Here is a 21,354-nt window from a genome sequence, read left to right as displayed (position 1 = left end):
ATATCCTAGACTATCTATATGTTACAGTTATTCTGTTTTTAATAATTCGTCTAATAAGTTCGGGGTAATATTTTCAATAGCGTATGCTTAGTCCGTTGCTGTGTGTGTTACATTTGAATGTTGTGTCGTTGTTCTCCTCTAATATTTAATGCGTTTCCCTCAGTGTTAGTTTGTTACCCCGATTTTGTTTTTTGTCCATAGATTTATGAGTTTTGAACAACGGTATACTACTGTTGCCTTTATGTACAACAAGACGTCGTGATTGGTTTAACACACAATAAACAATGGAAATTCAACCAAAAACGAGACTTTCTTTTCATTCTGGGGTACGAACAATCAAAATACTCATAGTCCCTAGATTTTGAAACGGCCAATTGATGATATTTAATAAAACCTATTACTTCAACTTCCTTTTTTGTCAAAACAGATAAGTTTTTAAGTTAGTGTTTGAGTCTTTCTTATTTACTCATATTTTTGTTTTGTCTATTGATCGTATATCACCGTTTGGTAACGTCATCCGGATATTGAAATGATAATACAAAGTCAGGAATATGGCAGTTTGTTATCTAATAGGTCGTTTCTATTTATGTTGCATTGTCGTTTGTTTTGTTGCATTTCAGTGTTTCTAGTGTTTCGTTGTTTTCCTCTTAAAGTTGATGTGTTTCCCTCGGTTTTAATCGTAATCCGATTTATCCCCTCTCAATCGATTTGTGACTTTTGAACAGCGGCATATTACTGTTGCCTTTGTTTATACCAAGCTGTCATCATTTGGACATTGAAATGTTTAGTTTATTTTGTGTGTATGACTATGTGTGTGTGTGTGTGTGTATTGTCATGTATTCATTTTTTAGGTTTCATATTAGAATGTTTAAAGGGTTTTCATTTAGCTATTGTATTGGTTGTTCATCATTTTAACTCCAAATGCATATGTTTTACAACACGTTTCAATTTAATTCCCCCTTCCCTTCCCTTTCATTTTTTTTTATTATTATCTAATGCATTTGCTAATTTATCGCACTGCGGGTAAATTATGAAGTTATGATTGGTTAAACGCTGTTACATGGTGACCTTTATATACCCGGAAGGGGTTATTAAATTTTCTTTGAGGTTCATGAGGTCACGTCTATTGTTAATAGTGACGTCATCTATTGACATTATTTTATTTTTATTTTTTCTATAAAACTCGGCAGGAAAAGTCTAGCGTGCGACAAAAATCGTTATAAGGTGTACCATAGAGGACCTGAGGACCATAGAGGGTAAGTAAAATTCATGGGAGATTCTGCTTTCGGCCTCTCACCTATGATTTTAACTAAACCTCTATGGACCTGTAGAGGGTCAGTAGCGAACCATATAACTTATAATGTCATGGTATTATACATATAAGCAAGGTCAAGACTATTTGATTACTTTGCTTAAACCATTTTTGTGCTTTCTGCTTTCAACTGACAAAGAAAATAATTCATCATTTTCGTTTGCATAGATGTGTAAAAGGAAACTTTCAAAAAGACTGTAGTAGTTCTTTATAGGTTTTAACATGGTCGCACTTCATTTCAAACAAGCCCCCATTATTGTTAAGTATTGAATCTGTAATACTTTGCATTCCTTACTCTTCATTACCAGTTGGTACACTGGAAAGTGGCAAAGATAAGAAAAAAGAAATGCATCGGCCGGGAATCGAACCCTGGCCGCCCGTGTGGCAGGCGAGCATTCTACCACTGAACCACCAATGCTTAAAACACAAGATGTCTAACTCGATCATATAAGGATAGTACATGATTACCACGTGTTACATCGTATGTATGATAGATGGCATGTTTATTATACAACATTGTCAGTACAACATGTAGAAACACGAAAAACATGTTCGACAAGAGAAAATCGACGGGCATTTAGTACTTACTCAATTGCTAATTTGCAACATAATCTTGTGATAAAAATGCTATGCTTAGTATGCCGTCGGTTTCGCGTCTTATTTGATTGAAACTGCTTCACAATGAAAATCAAGACGTAAAAGGGGGAGTGATAAATCAATCAAATTCGGTAAATGAACATTAATTACGCGTCCACTGTCTATGGTTTTCAGTTTCGACGATTTTGCCGAATAACTATCTGTAAATTACCAATGCAGATTTATTTATATTTTAGATTGAACGAAAAACACTTTCAGATCATTACCGCTATAAGTTTGTATAGAGAGGTAGAAAGGATAAACTTTGGAATGACATACTTTTACGAAGACTCTCTCAATTCACAGTTATCATATCATATGTTGACACAAACATATATTATTAAACTTGTACTTTATTTGCGTTTTTTTTTCTTCTTCATTTTTGTTGATTTGAGCATAAATATGAATGATTTGTAAACAAAACAACCTCTGGCGTACGGAATTTTAATCCTAGTATCTATGATGACTTTATTTACATATTCATTAAACGTGATAGACCATTATTTTAAAAAAAGGAACGGGAAAGGTAAGGAATAATGCTAATGCCTTTCAATGCTTTATCAAAAACTCCGGTTTGAAGCATGCTTTATCAAAATTGATGATTAAGTAGGCAGGAAGACAATTTAGTCATTTCAAATTGTTGAAATAATGGCCTTGGATAAAGATTTTTTACAGAATTTACGAAAGCTATTTTATTTAATATGCCTATACTGTATTTTTTTAAATTTTGCGATTTCTTTACTTGATAAATATTTCAAATTAGTTCAAAAGCTCGCAAAGGGAGTTTGATATTTCGTTACACCATGATTGCAACCAATGCACCTTCAACAATCAAGGCAAGGTCTTTTCCAAAGTGATTGAGGCAAAACTGAATCAAAATCCGTTTTGGAAAACAAACGTTTGCAAGTCTATCAAACGGAAAAGGTCCAAATGTTAACCTGGGATAGGGATAATAGCCATGAATGAGTAAGAAGATACATTCATTAATTTAAAACTACTTCCAAAACTATAAACAGAAAATATCAATAAACATTCACAACACAAATATTCAATTAATTTATGACTTATTCATATTCTGTCTTTGACATACAATACTGGAGAATCAACCCGGTAAATTAGTTTCTGGAAGCTTCACAGAGTGGAAGATATGTTGCACTACACTTGTCGGCTTCCAAATCTTCGGTTGTAGTAGGTGAAAAAATAAATCCTCCTGAACTGGTATGAACCATAGCAAAGCCACAAGCATGAGTGGTGGAGTGTGTATAGACCAAATTTCTAAAGGAACGTGAGCTGATATAATTACCACTGTGACTCCATACCCATTTACTCCGACTATATGTAGCATCGGTCCATACTCTTGCGTCTTAAAATAATATATAAGTGCAACATATATATATATATATGTATATATATATGAAACAGAAAGGTAAAACAATAATTTAAGAAAATACAAGAATACAAGAAATTAATTTTGATAGTTTTTTTTTATAATATACAGTATACACATTTGATAACTCATTGCTTTAAAAAAAGAGTATGATTTAACATTTCACACGTCTAACACAATATGTTATATTAATAAGGACATAAAAATGTTGACGGACGGACAGATTAATAAGGTAATTGCGTAAGGGTACGACGGATTACTGCGTTCATAAGATGTTATTGAAAACCCAGATCTTTTTGTCTTTGAACCCTCATAGCATAAAAGATTATTTCCTCACAAATAGTGAACGACTCATTAATGTCCAGTCTTTAGCTATACAAATACTACGGTGTCATTCGGTTTAACGAGAGAAATTATCGTGAAAGAATATCTAACGGTGGTCAGATATTTCGAGACGATCGTGAAAGCTCTGGTACTGGATCGTGAAAGAAATTTAATTGGGAAGACATATGAAAGGTAGTAAATAATCGAATTTAATTAATTACACAGACAAATTTACAACAAAATTAAACTGTCTGTCAAAATGGTTCAACATTTGGATCAGTATGTGAGAATATCCAGTTTTAAAAGTATATAGTATACAAAACAACAAAAGGTAGATTGCTTCTCGACATTTCAATGATATATAAATATATAAACACACATGATTTTTTCACAAATTCGTATAAAATAAACTACTTGTATTTCGAATAAGGTCATTCTATTTGAATGAATGAATCAAATGGTTGTCATAGTTATTCTGTAGAAACATAATCTGAAACTTGGTAAAAAAAAGGAAATATTTACACATAATTGATGTTCCGATCGTGAAACATCACGGACCGCTTTTTGAAGATCGTGAAAAGGATCGTGAAAGGTCTGATGCTACGAAGACGTTCAAATAATTCTTAAATTATATGATTATTAATATTTGTTGTTAGTATTGAGAAAAACTAGAAAGGCCAAGATCCTCAATAAATTGAAGCATTTCAAAGTATTCGTATTTTCAGAAAATGAAAAGAAAAAGAAATAACAACTACTGCAATAAGAAAAGACAATGGTCAATAAAACGCAGAAAAAAGCAATCCAGTGTAGGTGAGCCAGTGATACAGGTTGAAGATGCAGATAACATTACAGAAACAACTCACAAATATTGTGAAGATGATGTGGAAATGCACAAGATTTTGAGGTTATTGCCGATTGTAATTAAAGAAATAGCATCATTTGGCAATGTTCGTTTTATGTTGTTTGGCCTTTTGAATATATTTTATGTTGTTTGGCCTTTTGAATATATTTTATGTTGTTTGGCCTTTTGAATATATTTTATGTTGTTTGGCCTTTTGAATATATACCCCTAGTTTTTTGGGGGGTTCGTGTTGTTTATTCTTTAGTTTTCTATGTTGTGTCATGTGTGCTGTGTTTTGTTTGTCTTTTTCATTTTTAGCCATGGCGTTGTCAGTTTGTTTTAGATTTATGAGTTTGACTGTCCCTTTGGTATCTTTCGTCCCTCTTTTGTATGATATAGCGCCACGGTTTTTCGTATATGGTGTACATGTCTGTGTGCATGTTTCATATATGTGACCAGCCACGACATATCCAGGCTTATGGAGGTAGAACGTCATTGTGAGAAAAACGCCATTAACTATATGTGACTAGCCACTTCCAAGCTTAGGATGGTACACTGTCTAAAATTAGCTTTTTGTATATTTATCTAGAATATTCCGAAACAAACCTCTCTGTCATGTTATTATGACATATGTGTTGTAATAGCAATGAAACGAGTCATTTCGAATATCGGTATGAAAATGAGACTGTTCTATGACGGCTTTTATTTATTGCAGGCACTAATTTATAAAATACAAAATTATTGTATTCATTGGCTCTTAGTAATGTTCAATAGCGTATTTGAATAAAATTTCAAAGACTTAAATTTACTACAATATAAACAATTCTTAGCTCTATTTTAGAACATGTAATTTAAACTTGTTGAAATTCGTCTTTTAATTAGATTTATCATGCATGTCTCTTAACATAGTATGTGAAGCGTATCAGTTTATAAGTAGGTGTTCTCGTATATGCATTTGATACGGTGCATTTATTATGGATATATTTCAGACTCTATTTATGAAAGAAAATTTATAAAGCAGCGCACTTTTTTAGAACATGTAATTTAAACTTGTTGAAATGAAGTTAGTTTAAAACTTGTCAAAGTAAGCTTAAAGAATTCTTTTTTTTTATTTTAATTTAGATTTATTATGCATGTCTCTATACTTAGTATGCGACGCGTAACAGTTTATAAGTAGGTGTTCTCTTATATGCATTTTATACAATGCATTTGTTAGGGATATAGTTCAGATTTCATTTATGAATGGAAATTTATAGAAATTTGATTTTTTTTGTATCAATTTAAAATGTAGATTCAAATATTTTTCACTTCAAACGATAAAGTAAAACTTCTTCAAAACTTATATATGATGTATAGTTCGGCGTCAGCACAAAAGAAGCCAAGGAAAGTGTTTATCTCTTCTTCACATACGTATTTCATTGAATCTCGATATTTATCATGTTTATAATTTTTCTTACAATGACGTTCTACCTCCATAAGCCTGCAAATGTCATGACGTCAATTGTATTTGATATATTGAATGATAGTAAGATGTCTATGCCTTGCTGTCGGTCAGGGTTCATATACCTTCGACATTATGTTCCGAATTAATTGGCCAAACAAAACTTTTACATTTGTCAGTTTCTAAGGTACTGTAAGGATCGAAACACCTATATTTGGTGTACGGGATGTTTGTAGAGATATGTATGGCATGGTTCATCTGACCTTGACTTCATTTTATGACCCATTGACAATCTTAAGCGTATTTGACACATTTCTAGTAAAACCCTTAATATTACAGACTTTCAACAAATAAACTATCATAAGTAAAGCAGACGAGACATTTCAGCATTGCCGTCTCTGTGACTAAAACGACATTGGTGACGAGTACCATTATATTATGAATTGTGGATCTTTTAAGTTTAAAAGAAAGAAATGTTTACCTACATACTGCTGGTCAAACCCTAATATCTATAAATTTGATCAACTGTTTAATTCATGTAATATTGTAATATTAGAAAAACTATGTAAATTTATCAAAGTTATAAATGTGAAAGTCAGTCCTCCAAGTTAATTTCATTGTATTGTTAACACATGCTTGTAAAAATTGTACCTTATAGTTATATTTATATATGTTCTCTATAACTATGTAAATGTAGTTTTACAAGAAATAAAGTGTTCGTATTCGGTATTCTTTAGTCTGTAGTATATAGTTATCTAATTGGAGATCAATCCACATTTGCTACGTTGTATATAAAGATACATAGAACTTAAGAAAGTACTGTTGCACAAATTGTTGGTTATAGTTCAATCTCAAATTGTTCATGAAAGATGCTGTTTTTTTCTGTAGGTTTTTGGTTGATGTTTAACAAGTTGGTTTAAACGTTGCATACCCATATTATTGGCTAAATAGTGGCGGTCTGCATGAATTGTATTAAACCGATTCTTAGAGCTGAATTTTTCACACTGATTTAGACACAATTTTAGTTGTTGTTATTTAAACCTTCGAGGTAAACTGTTGAATTTAAAATAAATGATAGCTTTAATGTTCATTCTTATCAAAATAGTTACAGGCTTCAACCAGTTGCAGGTATATCAAAAGTCTGGTCACGCATTTTCTTTTACGATCAAAATAACGCGTTGCCTGATCTTTCACGATCAAGTTTGATGAAAATTCAACAAAATGCAATGTTTTCATAAGCATACCAAACGCTGTTAAGGGAAGGGCATACGTTCTTATGTTGTACTGTTATACCACTGTCCCAGGTTAGGGGGAGGGTTGGGATCCCGCTAACATGTTTAATCCCGCCACATTATTTATGTATGTGCCTGTCCCACGTCAGGAGCCTGTAAATCAGTGATTGTCGTTTGTTTATGTGTTACATATTTGTTTTTCGTTCATTTTTTTACGTAAATAAGGCCGTTAGTTTTCTCGTTTGAATTGTTTTACATTGTCTTATCGGGGCCTTTTATAGCTGACTATGCAGTATGGACTTTTCTCATTGTTGAAGGCCGTACGAAGGCCTATAGTTGTTAATGTCTGTGTCATTTTGGTCTTTTGTAGATAGTTGTCTCATTGGCAATCATACCACATCCTCTTTTTTATATACTTTTATTTACTGTACTATCAGATACACCAAAGATTGAATTTCAAATATATAATGATATATTGAAATATGACCATTATAGGTACAATAACGTGGTTTTTTTTAATCAATTCATAGACATGTATTGCGCCTTTTGTGTTTTTTCATAAAGTATTGCATATTTTCTTTATCTTTTTGCACAGTAATGTTGAGGAAATTCAACCATTTGACAGACTTATTTTTTATTTCGGATTTGTTCCGCGTTTTGAAAATTAAGCGATTTTTTCACAGATTCTGAACTAGAATTTACATTAAAATTATTTCACGATCCGGTACCAGAGCTTTCATGAAAGTCTCGCAATACTTGACAACCGTTAAATATTCTTTCACGATCAATTCTCTCGTTTAACCGAATTACAACCGTGAAATAACATAATCAATTTACATAATAACAAAATGATTTTAACAATTTTTTTTCAATAATTTATGCAATGACATATAGACGACACAAGATCTTTCATGATCCCATTCACGATCTGAAAAAAAACAAACCCAAAACGCGGTACCCGATCTTTCACGACGTTAATTCTTTTAAAAATTTCAATAAAGTCCAAACAAGTATGTGATTATGGCTTTGCATATAGATTAAAAAAAACGAGAGTTTGAGGTTCAATATGAAAGTTATTACTGACTAAACGAATAGCCAATGGAAATATCAGAATTTCGTTACAAATTGCAGGATAGACATTTCCATCAGATTTACACATTTTTTTGTATCACTTATTTATTTTACATTCAGAAATATAATATTAAATTATAATGACCGTATCGTTTTATCGAATAAAATTAAATGTTAAGCACTGTTCTGAAATTAACAAAATACAATCTAACCTTGATAGGTTCCTTGACGATGCGGAACTAATAAAGCAAAAACATCTTGCATATTAGACCTAGATGAAAAGTCAACTAGTCTGGCGCAGTGTGATTCGCAGTAGCTCTGAAGAGATAAAAAAAAAAACCAATAACACTTATAGAAATTAGTTATATTTCAAAGATAGCTCTTGATAGATTTGCGTGATTTCAGAATTTTGAAATTACTAGACTGTCAGTTAGCTGTTAAAATGATCCTAGAAATTACAAACTAGGATTTTGTTTTTCCCACTCGGTTTTCTTTTGTGAAAGGAATATAGAATCAGCATTGGATCCCCTGAAAATTTGAAATAATAAACATTTAACATGTTTAACCCCGCCGCATTATTTATGTATGTGCCTGTCCCAAGTCAGGAGCCTGTAAAATTCAGTGGTTGTCGTTTGTTTATGTGTTACATATTTGTTTTTCGTTCATTTTTTTTTTACATAAATAAGGCCGTTAGTTTTCTCGTTTGAATTGTTTTACATTGTCTTATCAGGGCCTTTTATAGCTGACTATGCGGTATGGGCTTTGCTCATTGCTGAAGGCCATACGGTGACCTATAGTTGTTAATGTCTGTCATTTTGGTCTTTTGTGGATAGTTGTCTCATTGGCAATCATACCACATCTTCTTTTTTTTATATTTACGTATGGACACTATATCGAATAATAAATGAATAATATTGGTTATAACCTTAGCATCTTGCCAAGACATACGTTGTAGCCCAATCATATAGCAAGACGAATCCAAAGAGTGGAATCCTGCCGGACAGTGGTGATGTAAGTTGTTACAACCTGACAAAAGAAAACATCAATCCTCATATAAGTATATACAATACATATCATGATAACATATAAGCTTGTATATCAACATATTAGAATCATTCTAACAAAATAGTATAACAGAAATACCCGAAACTCCAATGCAAAATTCAGAATGAGGTACGCCATAAAAACCGTTATCAAACAACCGAACGAGTGGAAAACAACTACCAGCTCCATTGGTGTTTGGTTTTAATAAATCACTGTTAATATACATTTTGTCTATCAACAGCAGTTTTATCCTTTTTTTTCGACGTAGTCGGTATACTTTCGGTTTGTGCCCTTTGAACTTAAGGACGCTTAACTATGGCAACAGAATACGCATGCTCGAAAATCCTTTCTGTGATTGGACAAAATGCTGTCATGGTGGGTGATTTGGTTGTGTTTGAAAAAACGTCTCGTTAATTATATCGTGATGGAAAGCAAGTAAAAAACTATAAATATTTGAACTAGATCTTACAAAGATTTATGTTTTTACTAACATAATTGTTTCTCCAATAGCTCTTTGCATCCGTGACAGGTGTTTATTCAGGACAATTATATAATTTTTAATGTAAACTTTGTTGTACGAACGTACATGACTTTTAGAACGCACCTCCGCATGTGAGATTTCCGCGGCGTTTTGCTGAATGTAAACAGAAAGATACGAGGACAGGGAATACTGAACACAAACAGAAAAAAACGTTATTTAAATGGTATCTTTGTGCTTCTGAAGGTTATCGAAATGATAGTTTTAAACATATACTCAAATTTAAATACGTTGGATATCTTTTTTAAAGATAGTTCTTGTTTCCCCTTCTGGTCTGATTTGCCAACAGGTATACAGTTTTTCGTTTCGTTTTATTTCTTTTGTAGATTCTTCCTTATCTTCGACATTTGTCCTCTTAAATATGAATCTGTTTTTTGTCCTATAATCGGATGATCTGCAGCGAATTGATAAACTTGAACCACGTTGTGATTTATTTAATGTTTGATTGATAAAAGAATGAAGGGTATCTGCAGAATTTATTGGTGAGGAAATTAAATGCCAGTAAAAATGAGTTTGGTTTTCTTTAAGAGCCACTTTAGATCAATAAAATCATCTTTAATGTTATGCAATTGAAAACATCTGCTTGTTGACCACAATCTCTATAGAGCAAAATTGCAGTTCGGATGATTAATCTTTTATTTTGACCTAGATGTACCACTTTGTGCATTAAATGATCTATATTTTCAGCACTCCCCTATTATTGTTCTCCGATTCGTTTTTCTTCTATATTATTTATTTTATGGGCAAGTGTATGGCATAACAGCTATTTTTCTCAAATCGCTGTTCAAACTTCTCAAATGACTGTTAAAAACGGTACCTGGTTTGTGTAAAAACCGTATCCAGACATTATTATTTCACGAAAAGTCTTTCACGTTCAGTAAATCAGTAACGATATAAATGTACCGATTCTACGTCGCCATATTCAAAATAATCTACAGATTAACAGTCTCTTTGTAATAATGACAAATTAACATCATAGACGATTAAATCGAGGTGTTCTAAAATGAAATTTGATTTGCTGAACGTACCGTATCTATTCACAATTGGTTTATATTAGGGTATACATTTTCCAAATTCTGGTCTCGAGCAACATTGAATTGACATCAATTGTCGAAATGTGTTTTGGTGCAGCAAAATTGATATCGTTTAGAATCCAGTTATTTTGACACCATTTAACATTTTATGATTACTTACCCAATGTTGTTGGTTGTTGGGTTGTTGTTGTTGTCAATTGGTTGTTTATCGTTTCCACGTGGTCATTACACAAATCACTCTTACAACATCCTCCTTTTAAGGAAAATCCATCCCGTCGGCCAAAAATATTCCCGGTGCTAGCTTGGAATCGCGAGCATAACTGAAAACATAAAGAAAATAACTACTCTTAGACGAACAATCTTCAATAAGATGTTAACCGGGAAATACAAATGATCAAATGATGGTTTTGCTCACATAAATTTACAAAATAACAGCCTTGTTTTATTTAAGAACCAACTTTTCACAAGAGAATAAATGATGCTAAAGTTAACTACCATGGGTCACTATACGACCGTAAACATAAAAACAACCAATACATTATAGTAAGCAATTAAGGCCCACCCATGACAACTATAAAACAATAATAATAGTTATAACCACCTCAAAAGAGAATACTTATAGTCCAATTTATGTACAAAACAATAAACAAAAACTAAATATGATATACCACAACAAAGAAGAACTACTGATTAACATGAACTTCTTTAGTGACAATATAGAAAATGGCGGAGTTATGTTGTGAGCATGCAACTCCCTGTCCTGCTAATCTATGACAGTGGTATAACAGCACAGTATAAGAACAAATAATTGGTAAATCATTGATGGATTTAGTTTCAAAGCTTATTATTGACATGTTTGTACGTGGCCATGCCCCGATTTTGATTTGATTCTCAAAAGAAAGTTCCTTTTTTTTTTCTTTTAAACTGAAAATGGAGAGACTATGGCTTTAAATTTGAATAATCTACCTTTTCCTCGATACATCCAACTCTAAACACTGGTCTCAGGTCAATGCTTAATGTCTCAAGGGTAAAACATTCCTAAAACAATACAAATTTAAATGCTCATTATTATTCTAATACGAACTAATTTTTCGGTCTGATGAACAAAAGAGGACATTCTTTTAGTCTTCAACTGTAAAAGATACCGTTTTTTTCATAAACATATATGGAGTCAGGCAAAAGGCCTCTGGAAAAACGCTAGTAACCAATATTATCTCATATATTGTATTAAAGTCTGTCTAAAGGAAGACAACTCATTTGTAACAAATGTTTAATCACCAATATCAATTGAATGATATGTATGATAGTTAAATCTGCTTAATGAAAGTAAGTTTAGGTTACATATCGATCGCGTGTAGAGAAACCTCTATTCTGTCAGAAAAAAATCAACGATATGGTTCTTACGATCTTAACTTCGCGACTTTGATTTCATTTGTTTTGGGTTATATCAAAGTTGATAAAACAATAAAACAGACAATATTTCATGTTTTTTGTTGATGTTATACATATGTTATTCATCTTACGTGTCCAGATTGACAAACATTGATAGTTGTACAGTCTGTTATGTTGTCAATATCATTACAAGTGTAACAGTTCACTGAAAAATATATATTGACAAAAGCAGCATTATAATTGTGTAGTGACATTATTATGTATTTGTTTGAATTGAACGTTAGGCCACAATAAAGTAATCCTCGAACGGATTGGATGATTAATACAATATGTCTCGATGAAAGATAAATGGAAAGCAACAACAACTAAACAACAAACAAAAAGACAAATAGACAATACACGTTTTAAAATTTTTAACACATGAAAACAATGCGTTAAAGCCAACCTATAAATAAGCTTTGCATGATATTGATGTAACGATAAATACGGTAGGCAATTTCTTGTAGTTTTATATTCTTGTATGAGCATGGTATAAAATACTTTTTCGACATGAAATTTTACTACAACGGATACAATTATCATCTCAATCAGTTCTGACTATATGAAAAGCGTTAAAAAGGGAAACAAATAATTAAAAATGCAATGCAAAGACGAAAACCGATTAATAGGTGTCGTCTCGCTACAAATTAAGAGTGTACTTACAACATGATCCACACATGCGTGGACAAACATTATCAGCAAAACATGTATCAGAACATATGCCTGGGCTTGCCAATGCTAATCTCAGACATAGGCCATCATCTAAATTTTTACAGGAATTGGGGTCTGCTGTTGTATTGACGAATGTAACTTAAAAATAAAAGAAAATACTTCAAACCAAAATTATCTTATATCTTTTTTACCCTCAGCTTTATAAATATGTACTAGTGTGATGATTACAACACATACTTTTACGCATAGGGGTTTGATATGTTGGATTTTTTAACAGGTTTTTATAGCTGACTATACGGTATGGGCTTTGCTCATTGTTGAAGGCCGTACGATGACCTAGAGTTGTTAATGTATGTGTCATTTTGGTCTTTTGTGGATAGTTGTCTCATTGGCAATCATACCACATCTTCTTTTTTATATCAAAAAGCGGATGAAAGAGTTAGGTAGAACAATTTCTTTCTTCTTTTCTAGAATAAACAAGTCTGTAGGTGTATTGACACGTACTGATTGAAACTCGAATTAATATTTGAAAAAAAAAATATATATATTTCTTATCTATTCGCAACTTTGTATAATCAAGAAGTTCACAATTCTTTTGAAGTAGCGTTCACTTTTTTTTTTAAAGATTTGTGTTTGGCTATGAAAAAAAAGTTGCAGGAAAAAACTTTGTCGATAAAGTTTATTAACATCTTCCGTTATCTTTGTTAATGCTGATCTATAAGACATAATATACCTGGTTGTTGTGTTGTTGGAACCTCTGCGCCCATAATGACTAACCTGAACTATATGACATAATATACCTGGTTGTTGTGTTGTTGGAACCTCTGCTCCCATAATGACTAACCTGAACTATATGACATAATATACCTGGTTGTTGTGTTGTTGGAACCTCTGCTCCCATAATGACTAACCTGAACTATATGACATAATATACCTGGTTGTTGTGTTGTTGGAACCTCTGCGCCCATAATGACTAACCTGAACTATATGACATAATATACCTGGTTGTTGTGTTGTTGGAACCTCTGCTCCCATAATGACTAACCTGAACTATATGACATAATATACCTGGTTGTTGTGTTGTTGGAACCTCTGCTCTCATAATGACTAACCTGAACTATATGACATAATATACCTGGTTGTTGTGTTGTTGGAACCTCTGCTCCCATAATGACTAACCTGAACTATATGACATAATATACCTGGTTGTTGTGTTGTTGGAACCTCTGCGCCCATAATGACTAATGGTAGTTTGTTATTCTTGATCTATATGACATAATATACCTGGTTGTTGTGTTGTTGGAACCTCTGCTCCCATAATGACTAACCTGAACTATATGACATAATATACCTGGTTGTTGTGTTGTTGGAACCTCTGCTCCCATAATGACTAACCTGAACTATATGACATAATATACCTGGTTGTTGTGTTGTTGGAACCTCTGCGCCCATAATGACTAACCTGAACTATATGACATAATATACCTGGTTGTTGTGTTGTTGGAACCTCTGCTCCCATAATGACTAACCTGAACTATATGACATAATATACCTGGTTGTTGTGTTGTTGGAACCTCTGCTCTCATAATGACTAACCTGAACTATATGACATAATATACCTGGTTGTTGTGTTGTTGGAACCTCTGCTCCCATAATGACTAACCTGAACTATATGACATAATATACCTGGTTGTTGTGTTGTTGGAACCTCTGCTCTCATAATGACTAACCTAAACTATATGACATAATATACCTGGTTGTTTCGTTGTTGGAACCTCTGCTCCCATAATGACTAACCTGAACTATATGACATAATATACCTGGTTGTTGTGTTGTTGGAACCTCTGCTCCCATAATGACTAACCTGAATTATATGACATAATATACCTGGTTGTTGTGTTGTTGGAACCTCTGCTCCCATAATGACTAACCTGAACTATATAACATAATATACCTGGTTGTTGTGTTGTTGGAACCTCTGCTCCCATAATGACTAACCTGAACTATATGACATAATATACCTGGTTGTTGTGTTGTTGGAACCTCTGCTCCCATAATGACTAACGGTAGTTTGTTATTGCATTTATCCTGCATACAACAAGCTCCATTTACATCTATATTCCTTGTCATACTTTCTGCACCACCTAGATACTGCTGACATACCTACATGATATAATGTTAATTTATTTATATTTTTTTCTTTTGTACAACTTTTATTGATATATTTTGGTGATAATAGATTTATTAAAATAATAGTTAACAAAATCATACAAATTCAACAGCAACAAATATATAGCATATAAATAAATTAAAAACCTGTTGTACTTACACTTCTAATGGCACAGCCCATTTTGTAAACTTCAGTAAAATCGTCTGTAAATGTCTGTGTGGTATAACAGTACTGGAAATAAAGTATATACACACTTTTAACGTGTTTAACTTTCATGGAAATAAAGTATATACACACTTTTAACGTGTTTAACTTTCATGGAAATAAAGTATATACACACTTTTAACATGTTTAAATATACTATATATATAGCAAGGTACGGCGTCTTTCGATATTAACTATGAGTGAAATAGGATATCTTTAGAAGCTTTTCGCTTGTTTGGTTTCAAATTTTCGGTTCTGCATTAGAATTAGGAGATAACTGTATTGTATTTTAAGCTCCGACGGCATCAATTGGGGATTTGATGGTCGCAAATTAAGTTTACTGGCGACGCGTTAGCGGAGACAGTAAACGGGTATTTGCGACCATCAAATCCCAAATTGATGCCGTCGGAGCTTAAAATACAATATTCTTATCTCCATTCTAATGAAACTGACAGAAAACAACGTTAAAACATGCATTTAAAATCTGTCATATGCCGTCTGAGCTTGCGCGTACGTCCCATAGCATCAATTGTCAATTGATGCCATGTAAGAAAGTGACGTTATCCAATCAAAATGAACGTTACAAACGTTGTTGCATTAGAATGATAGATGGTAGATAGTGGTTAAGTACTGTTACGTATTATATGAAGTTTAACATTACTGAAGAGCGTAATTAAGCGCCAGTTCTTCGTTTTAAGTATTCAGATTACATTCAAAGCACTTCAGTTAACGATTGAGTTAACTATGAATAAGGACCTGCCTGTTCTCGAGATATAGCGTGCTTACCTCGAGTATGAGAGGATGTTGTTTTAATTACACACAGAATCAAAATCGAAGATTTAAATATTGATATTTGGTGCTTCTCCGCTTAGCACGCAGAATTTGGGAGTAAGAGCACAGACTCATTGGTTCAGAGTAAGAATAAAGGGTCAGGATGTGGTGATACTAGTATGTTAATGTCCGGATATGCATCAAATAGTTATCACTATAAGTTAATACCAAGCAACCATTAACATAATCAATATGTTTCAAAGAACATATTAAAATATCAGCGGCTATTACTAAATTACTAAATAAAGAATTGTTGTTATTCCACGTACGTAATGACATCCGTTATAAATAAAAGGCCAAATCAAGGTTTCATTACTTCTGTTAGTGGATAGATATGTATCTTTTAAAATTACAACGTACTTTTAAATGTTGCCTTTTGTTGTTTTCTAATATAAATTGATAAATCAATCCGATTGTTCATATGATTATGCTTGACTGACAACTAAGTAAGATCTAAAGTCATTTAGTACTTACATATATATTCTATTTAGAAAATTGAGTTAATTAAAAAAAATCAATTTGAAATATATAATTCATAATATATCCTGCTTCATTTAAATCAGATGCATGGAGTCAACGAGGTCATGTTAGCCTGTTTTAGTCCTTGCTTAGGACACAATTTATTTACCTGCTGATTGCAATTTGTGTAGGGATTTTAAGATTTACTTCATACGTAAAAGAATAAAAAGATGTTCACCAATGTAAGTCCTTGGTCTACTCACGTGATCTGCACTTGGACAGGCAATGAGATTGGTACAATTAGATGGATCATCAATTTCATGGCACTGGTAACATTTAACAGCTTATATAGAAAATAATTAATTAAACAGATTACTACATAAAAGAAAAACAATTTATTATTTTTGATTGTAAAGGATTTGTAAGTATGCGGACACTCATAAGTACGCCAACATGAAAATCAATATTAACTAGAATTGCTATTGCAAGCAATAGCGGATGTCACCCTTCCCCCCATTGCCACTAAGCGGCAGCCATTTCAAAAACTTTTAACAGTGAATGCACATATTTGCATGGCTATTCATTTTTCTGTAAATTTTCAGTACATTTAGATCATTTTAAAAACATGACATTTTTGCTGTTTCAATGGCAACGGCAGCCATTTTGAAAGTTTCAAAGTCAAATGTCTCATCTATACATGCCAGTTGACAATAATATTAAGTTTCATAAAGTTTGGAGCATTTTGGAAATATTTGACATTTTTGCAGTTTCCATGGCAACGATGGCCATTTTGGAAATTCCAACTTCAAAAGTCTCATGCAGACTTGACATATATTAAGTTACATCAATTTTGGAGCATTTTGAAATTTTTGAAATTTTTGACATTTTGATTGGTTCCTATGGCAACAGAGACTATTCCCAAAATTTAATGGCATATACCACATTGGTATATGGGAGGGACCATACCATCAAAATTTCAATCAATTTGACCTACCATTTTAAGAAAGTAAATGCTACTTTTAGGTTTTTGGACCATTTTGACCTGTTTTGCATTGTTTCCATGGTAACGGCAGATATTTTCGAAATTCCAACGCCAATTTCCAGATCTACCAATGTTGCTCATTGTTACTGTGAAGTTTAATAAAATTTGGAGCATTTCCATATTTTAAAAATTTTTGGTGTAGTATCCATGGCAACATAGCAGTTCCAATGATTGCCAAAATCATCCCTAAGCAGTATATAGTGGGCACCTACATTGTATTAAAATCTAAAGATTTTAAGGTTAAGCATTCTCAAACAATTCACCTAACTCCAAAATTATATTTTTTCACCATTTTTCCGTTTCCATGGTGATGGAAGCTATTTTTTAGTTCCAATATTGAAAAGCAACTGGAAAGTCAGGGTTCCTTGTTATAGTGCACCATCATTCAGATTGGTTCCTGTGGCTCTGAGAAAGCGGGCGGACAAAATTAGGTGGAAGAAAAATAATAATAACTAGATTTGCCATTGCAAGCAATAGCGGATGGCACCCTTCCCACATTGCCTCTAAACTGCAGCCTTTTTGAAAGTTTAAACAGTGAATGCACACAAAGACATAAGAATGTTTTTCTCTGTAAATTTTCATCAAATTTGGACATTTTTTAAATTTTTAACATTTTTGCAGTTTCCATGGCATCGGCGGCCATTTTGGAAATTCTGAGGTCCAAAGTCTTATCTCCAGTTGTCAGTTACCATGTATTATAAGTTTCATTAAGTTTGGACCATTTTGAAATTTTTGGATATTTTTGCTGTTTCCATGGTAACACTGTCCATTTCGAAAATTCCAACAACAATTGCAACATTGACTTATGCCATGTTGCATATTCATGATGTTTCTTTGAGTTTGGTCTGATATTCCTTAAGAAAATGCTGCTTTGATGTTTTTTCCCATAGGGTCAATGTTAAACTTTTCTCCAGTTTCCATGGCAATGGCATCCATTTTGCAGAAGCTAAGTACTGCTGGTACCTCAGGGCACCACTACCAACATTACCATAAAGTTTCATCCAGCTAGGTCTTATAATGAAAGATTTAGAATTTGCATTTTTTTTCACATTTTATCAGTTTCCATGGCAACGGCAGCCGTCTTGATGATGCCATACCCCGATTGCACAATTTCATATAGTGGTCCTCATTATGGTATAGTTCTATCAATATTGTCCAAGCCAATTCTGAGAAATAGCATGGACAAAAAAGTGTGGAAGAATAAATATAAGAAAAAAAAGAAACGAACAATAACAATATGTCACCCCAACTCCGTTGAGGGTGCCATAATAATAATAATAATAATACAGAAAAAGAAACAGAGGAAAAGCAATATGTCACCCGACATTGTCGATCGGGTGACATAATTATATTTGGATAAATAAACTTCTAAAGATATCCAAAACATCACTTTTCCAATAAGAGTCATATTTGTAATTTTTATGTTTATATATACTGCGAGTGGTCATGACAATGACTGTTATATTTGCAAAGCAAATGGTTGATTAGCAACAATTAATCAATAAGTCAAGATTAAATATACAGCTTGATGAAATCAAAACACTTCTTTACAAAACCAATTTTTTTCTTAAAAACAGATGAATGAAATAGAATAGAAATAATGATTGAATAGAATAAATAATTGCCAAGATAAACATATAAAAACATTAAAAAATGATTAAAATTTTTATTTATTTGTTTATATTTAACATAAGATATTTGTTGTAACGAATGGCTTCCATAAACTGAATCACAGATAAAAATAAGAAGATGTGGTATGATTTTCAATGAGACAACTCTCTACATACCACATCTTCATATTTTTATCTGTGAATAAGTTTATAGAAGTCATTCGTTACAACAAGTATCTTATGTCAACCTATCATATAAAATGACAATTAAGTTAAACTTACGGCAATGTCCACAATGTCGGGTGCACAGCTTAGATAAACAAGGATTGGAACACAAATCTGGACGTAAAGCAGCTAATATTTCACATGACTTCGTATCCACATCTTCACAAACATCAGCGTACGAAATTGAAACCAACACGACTGAAAGAACATTGTAGTAACAGTCGAGATTCAACTTTTAATTCATATGATATGAGTCTAATATAATATTTCAGTCAGTGATTGTTGATCGCAAGTTAATGAATGAACTATCGAGTTTGTTACAGAAGATTGCCCGATTGTGACATTGTTAAATAAAATAAAAACAAAGCAATTGGAGAAAAAGTGAGAATAAGTGAATTGAAAAAGCCATAAAATGTCTTTTTATATTTTCCAAGTATCCACATTTGTTAATTAAACTTCCTTGACAGTTGTTAAATAATTTGTTGTTTTATTTGTTCTTTAAGAATCTATTTGCCAAAAAACAAACGTTTGTTTACATTTACGCATACTGGGTCTCCCCTCGCACATGCGCTGTGTGGTGGCCGCAGTGGTAAAGATATGTTTATTAGTGAAGATCCCTGCATAAGGGAAAATATCAGCGAATTAATGCGTCGGAAATTAAATATCGGTTAATGAATGGATATTTTGATAATGTGAAAGATTTTCTGTTAAAAAAATGCACGTTTCCTTTTTTTTTTAGAAAAAGGTAGCTAAGAATTTTTATCATGAGACCTTTTTTTTAAATCGAAGTTTTATACGACCGACTCAAAATATTGTTATTTTGGTACCCGAATCATGTGAAAATAAATGATATAGCTTTATGAACATGTTTATAAATGACTACTCGTTATGGATTTTGTTCATTGTTGAAGGCCGTTTAATGACATATAACTGTTTATTTTTATTGCATATAGTCTTTGGTTGAGAGTTTTCACATTGGAAATCATACCACATATTCTTATTTTTATCTGTGATTAAGTGTATGGAGGCCATTCGTTACAATACAACGTCAGTATTGAAAATATCTACGATAGTAAGGTTCGAGGTTCCTGACTTGGACGAGGCCAAACACATTCCTTTCCATACAATATTTTCCTTTTTTCTTATTAGGCCATCTGATGTGATAGTTGCCGATAAGCATACACATTATACAAGACGAATATTCCAATAAGCTTTATTTTCTCGACAGGTTAGTAACGAATAATCCGACTGTGAATACCTATAGCAGCATGTAAGGTTTGCTTTTAAGGTCACAAAGAAACCTATATTCTACACAACTTTATAATATTGATAAGAAAATTCTAAAGAGTAACAATCAGAAAGTTTAGAATTATTAAGATAATAGCATTTATTAAACAGTTTCCCTTTTATATCTACTATAATATAACTATGTCTTCTTAACCATACAACCTTTTGACTAAAAATCAATTACTTACAATATTTCGAAAAAAATTAATAAGACTTACCAAACACTATAGAACGAAGTAATTCCATCATTTTACATATGAATCTATTTCTAATATAGAACGTGATACTCTTATCTCTCTATTTAGCTGTGAAGTAGGGCAACTTATGTTATATAAATTATGATTGACCTATATTGGACGTAGTCCGAATATACAATACTCTCCTGGCTACCAAATACCATTCAATCTCCTTCACTCATACGAACAACGTTTTCTATGTATCCTTTGTAAATAAGCATGATACTGAATATGCCCATCTTTAAAGAAAATAACAGTTTAAGATATCGTTTATACCTCTTGAACCAAGTTTTAAAGTAAAATCATACAAATCATTCTTAAAGACAA

The 21,354-nt window shown here is 32.4% G+C and overlaps 1 protein-coding gene and 1 non-coding gene across 4 annotated transcripts; both read right to left on the bottom strand.

The window, feature by feature from the left end:
* Nucleotides 1–1,659: 1,659 nt before the first annotated feature.
* Nucleotides 1,660–1,730, bottom strand: Trnag-gcc (transfer RNA glycine (anticodon GCC)). Its single transcript has one exon. It is a non-coding gene; the product is annotated as a tRNA-Gly (tRNA).
* A 1,261-nt stretch (nt 1,731–2,991) lies between these two features.
* On the bottom strand, nt 2,992–21,104 carry LOC143049337 (uncharacterized). 3 transcript variants are annotated; one of them, XM_076223011.1, is made up of 13 exons: nt 21,010–21,104; nt 19,562–19,702; nt 16,891–16,970; nt 15,293–15,364; nt 15,029–15,126; nt 14,382–14,425; nt 12,955–13,101; nt 12,384–12,457; nt 11,827–11,898; nt 11,021–11,180; nt 9,170–9,270; nt 8,457–8,562; nt 2,992–3,311 (listed from the first exon to the last, which is right to left on the bottom strand). In XM_076223011.1, exons 1-13 carry the CDS (start codon nt 21,038–21,040, stop codon nt 3,064–3,066), a joined length of 1,374 nt encoding a protein of 457 aa, XP_076079126.1. In that variant the 5' UTR covers nt 21,041–21,104; the 3' UTR covers nt 2,992–3,063. The 3 variants fall into 3 exon arrangements, with proteins under 3 accessions (XP_076079126.1, XP_076079125.1, XP_076079124.1); XM_076223010.1 differs by lacking the exon at nt 14,382–14,425 and adding an exon at nt 13,697–13,740; XM_076223009.1 differs by lacking the exon at nt 14,382–14,425 and having other exon boundaries at nt 14,985–15,126.
* Between the last annotated feature and the right edge of the window lie 250 nt (nt 21,105–21,354).

The sequence above is a fragment of the Mytilus galloprovincialis genome, chromosome 10 (genome assembly GCF_965363235.1).
Source record: "Mytilus galloprovincialis chromosome 10, xbMytGall1.hap1.1, whole genome shotgun sequence".
In the NCBI taxonomy this organism is placed as follows: Eukaryota; Metazoa; Mollusca; class Bivalvia; order Mytilida; family Mytilidae; genus Mytilus; species Mytilus galloprovincialis.
This window is presented reverse-complemented; position numbering and strand designations above follow the sequence as displayed.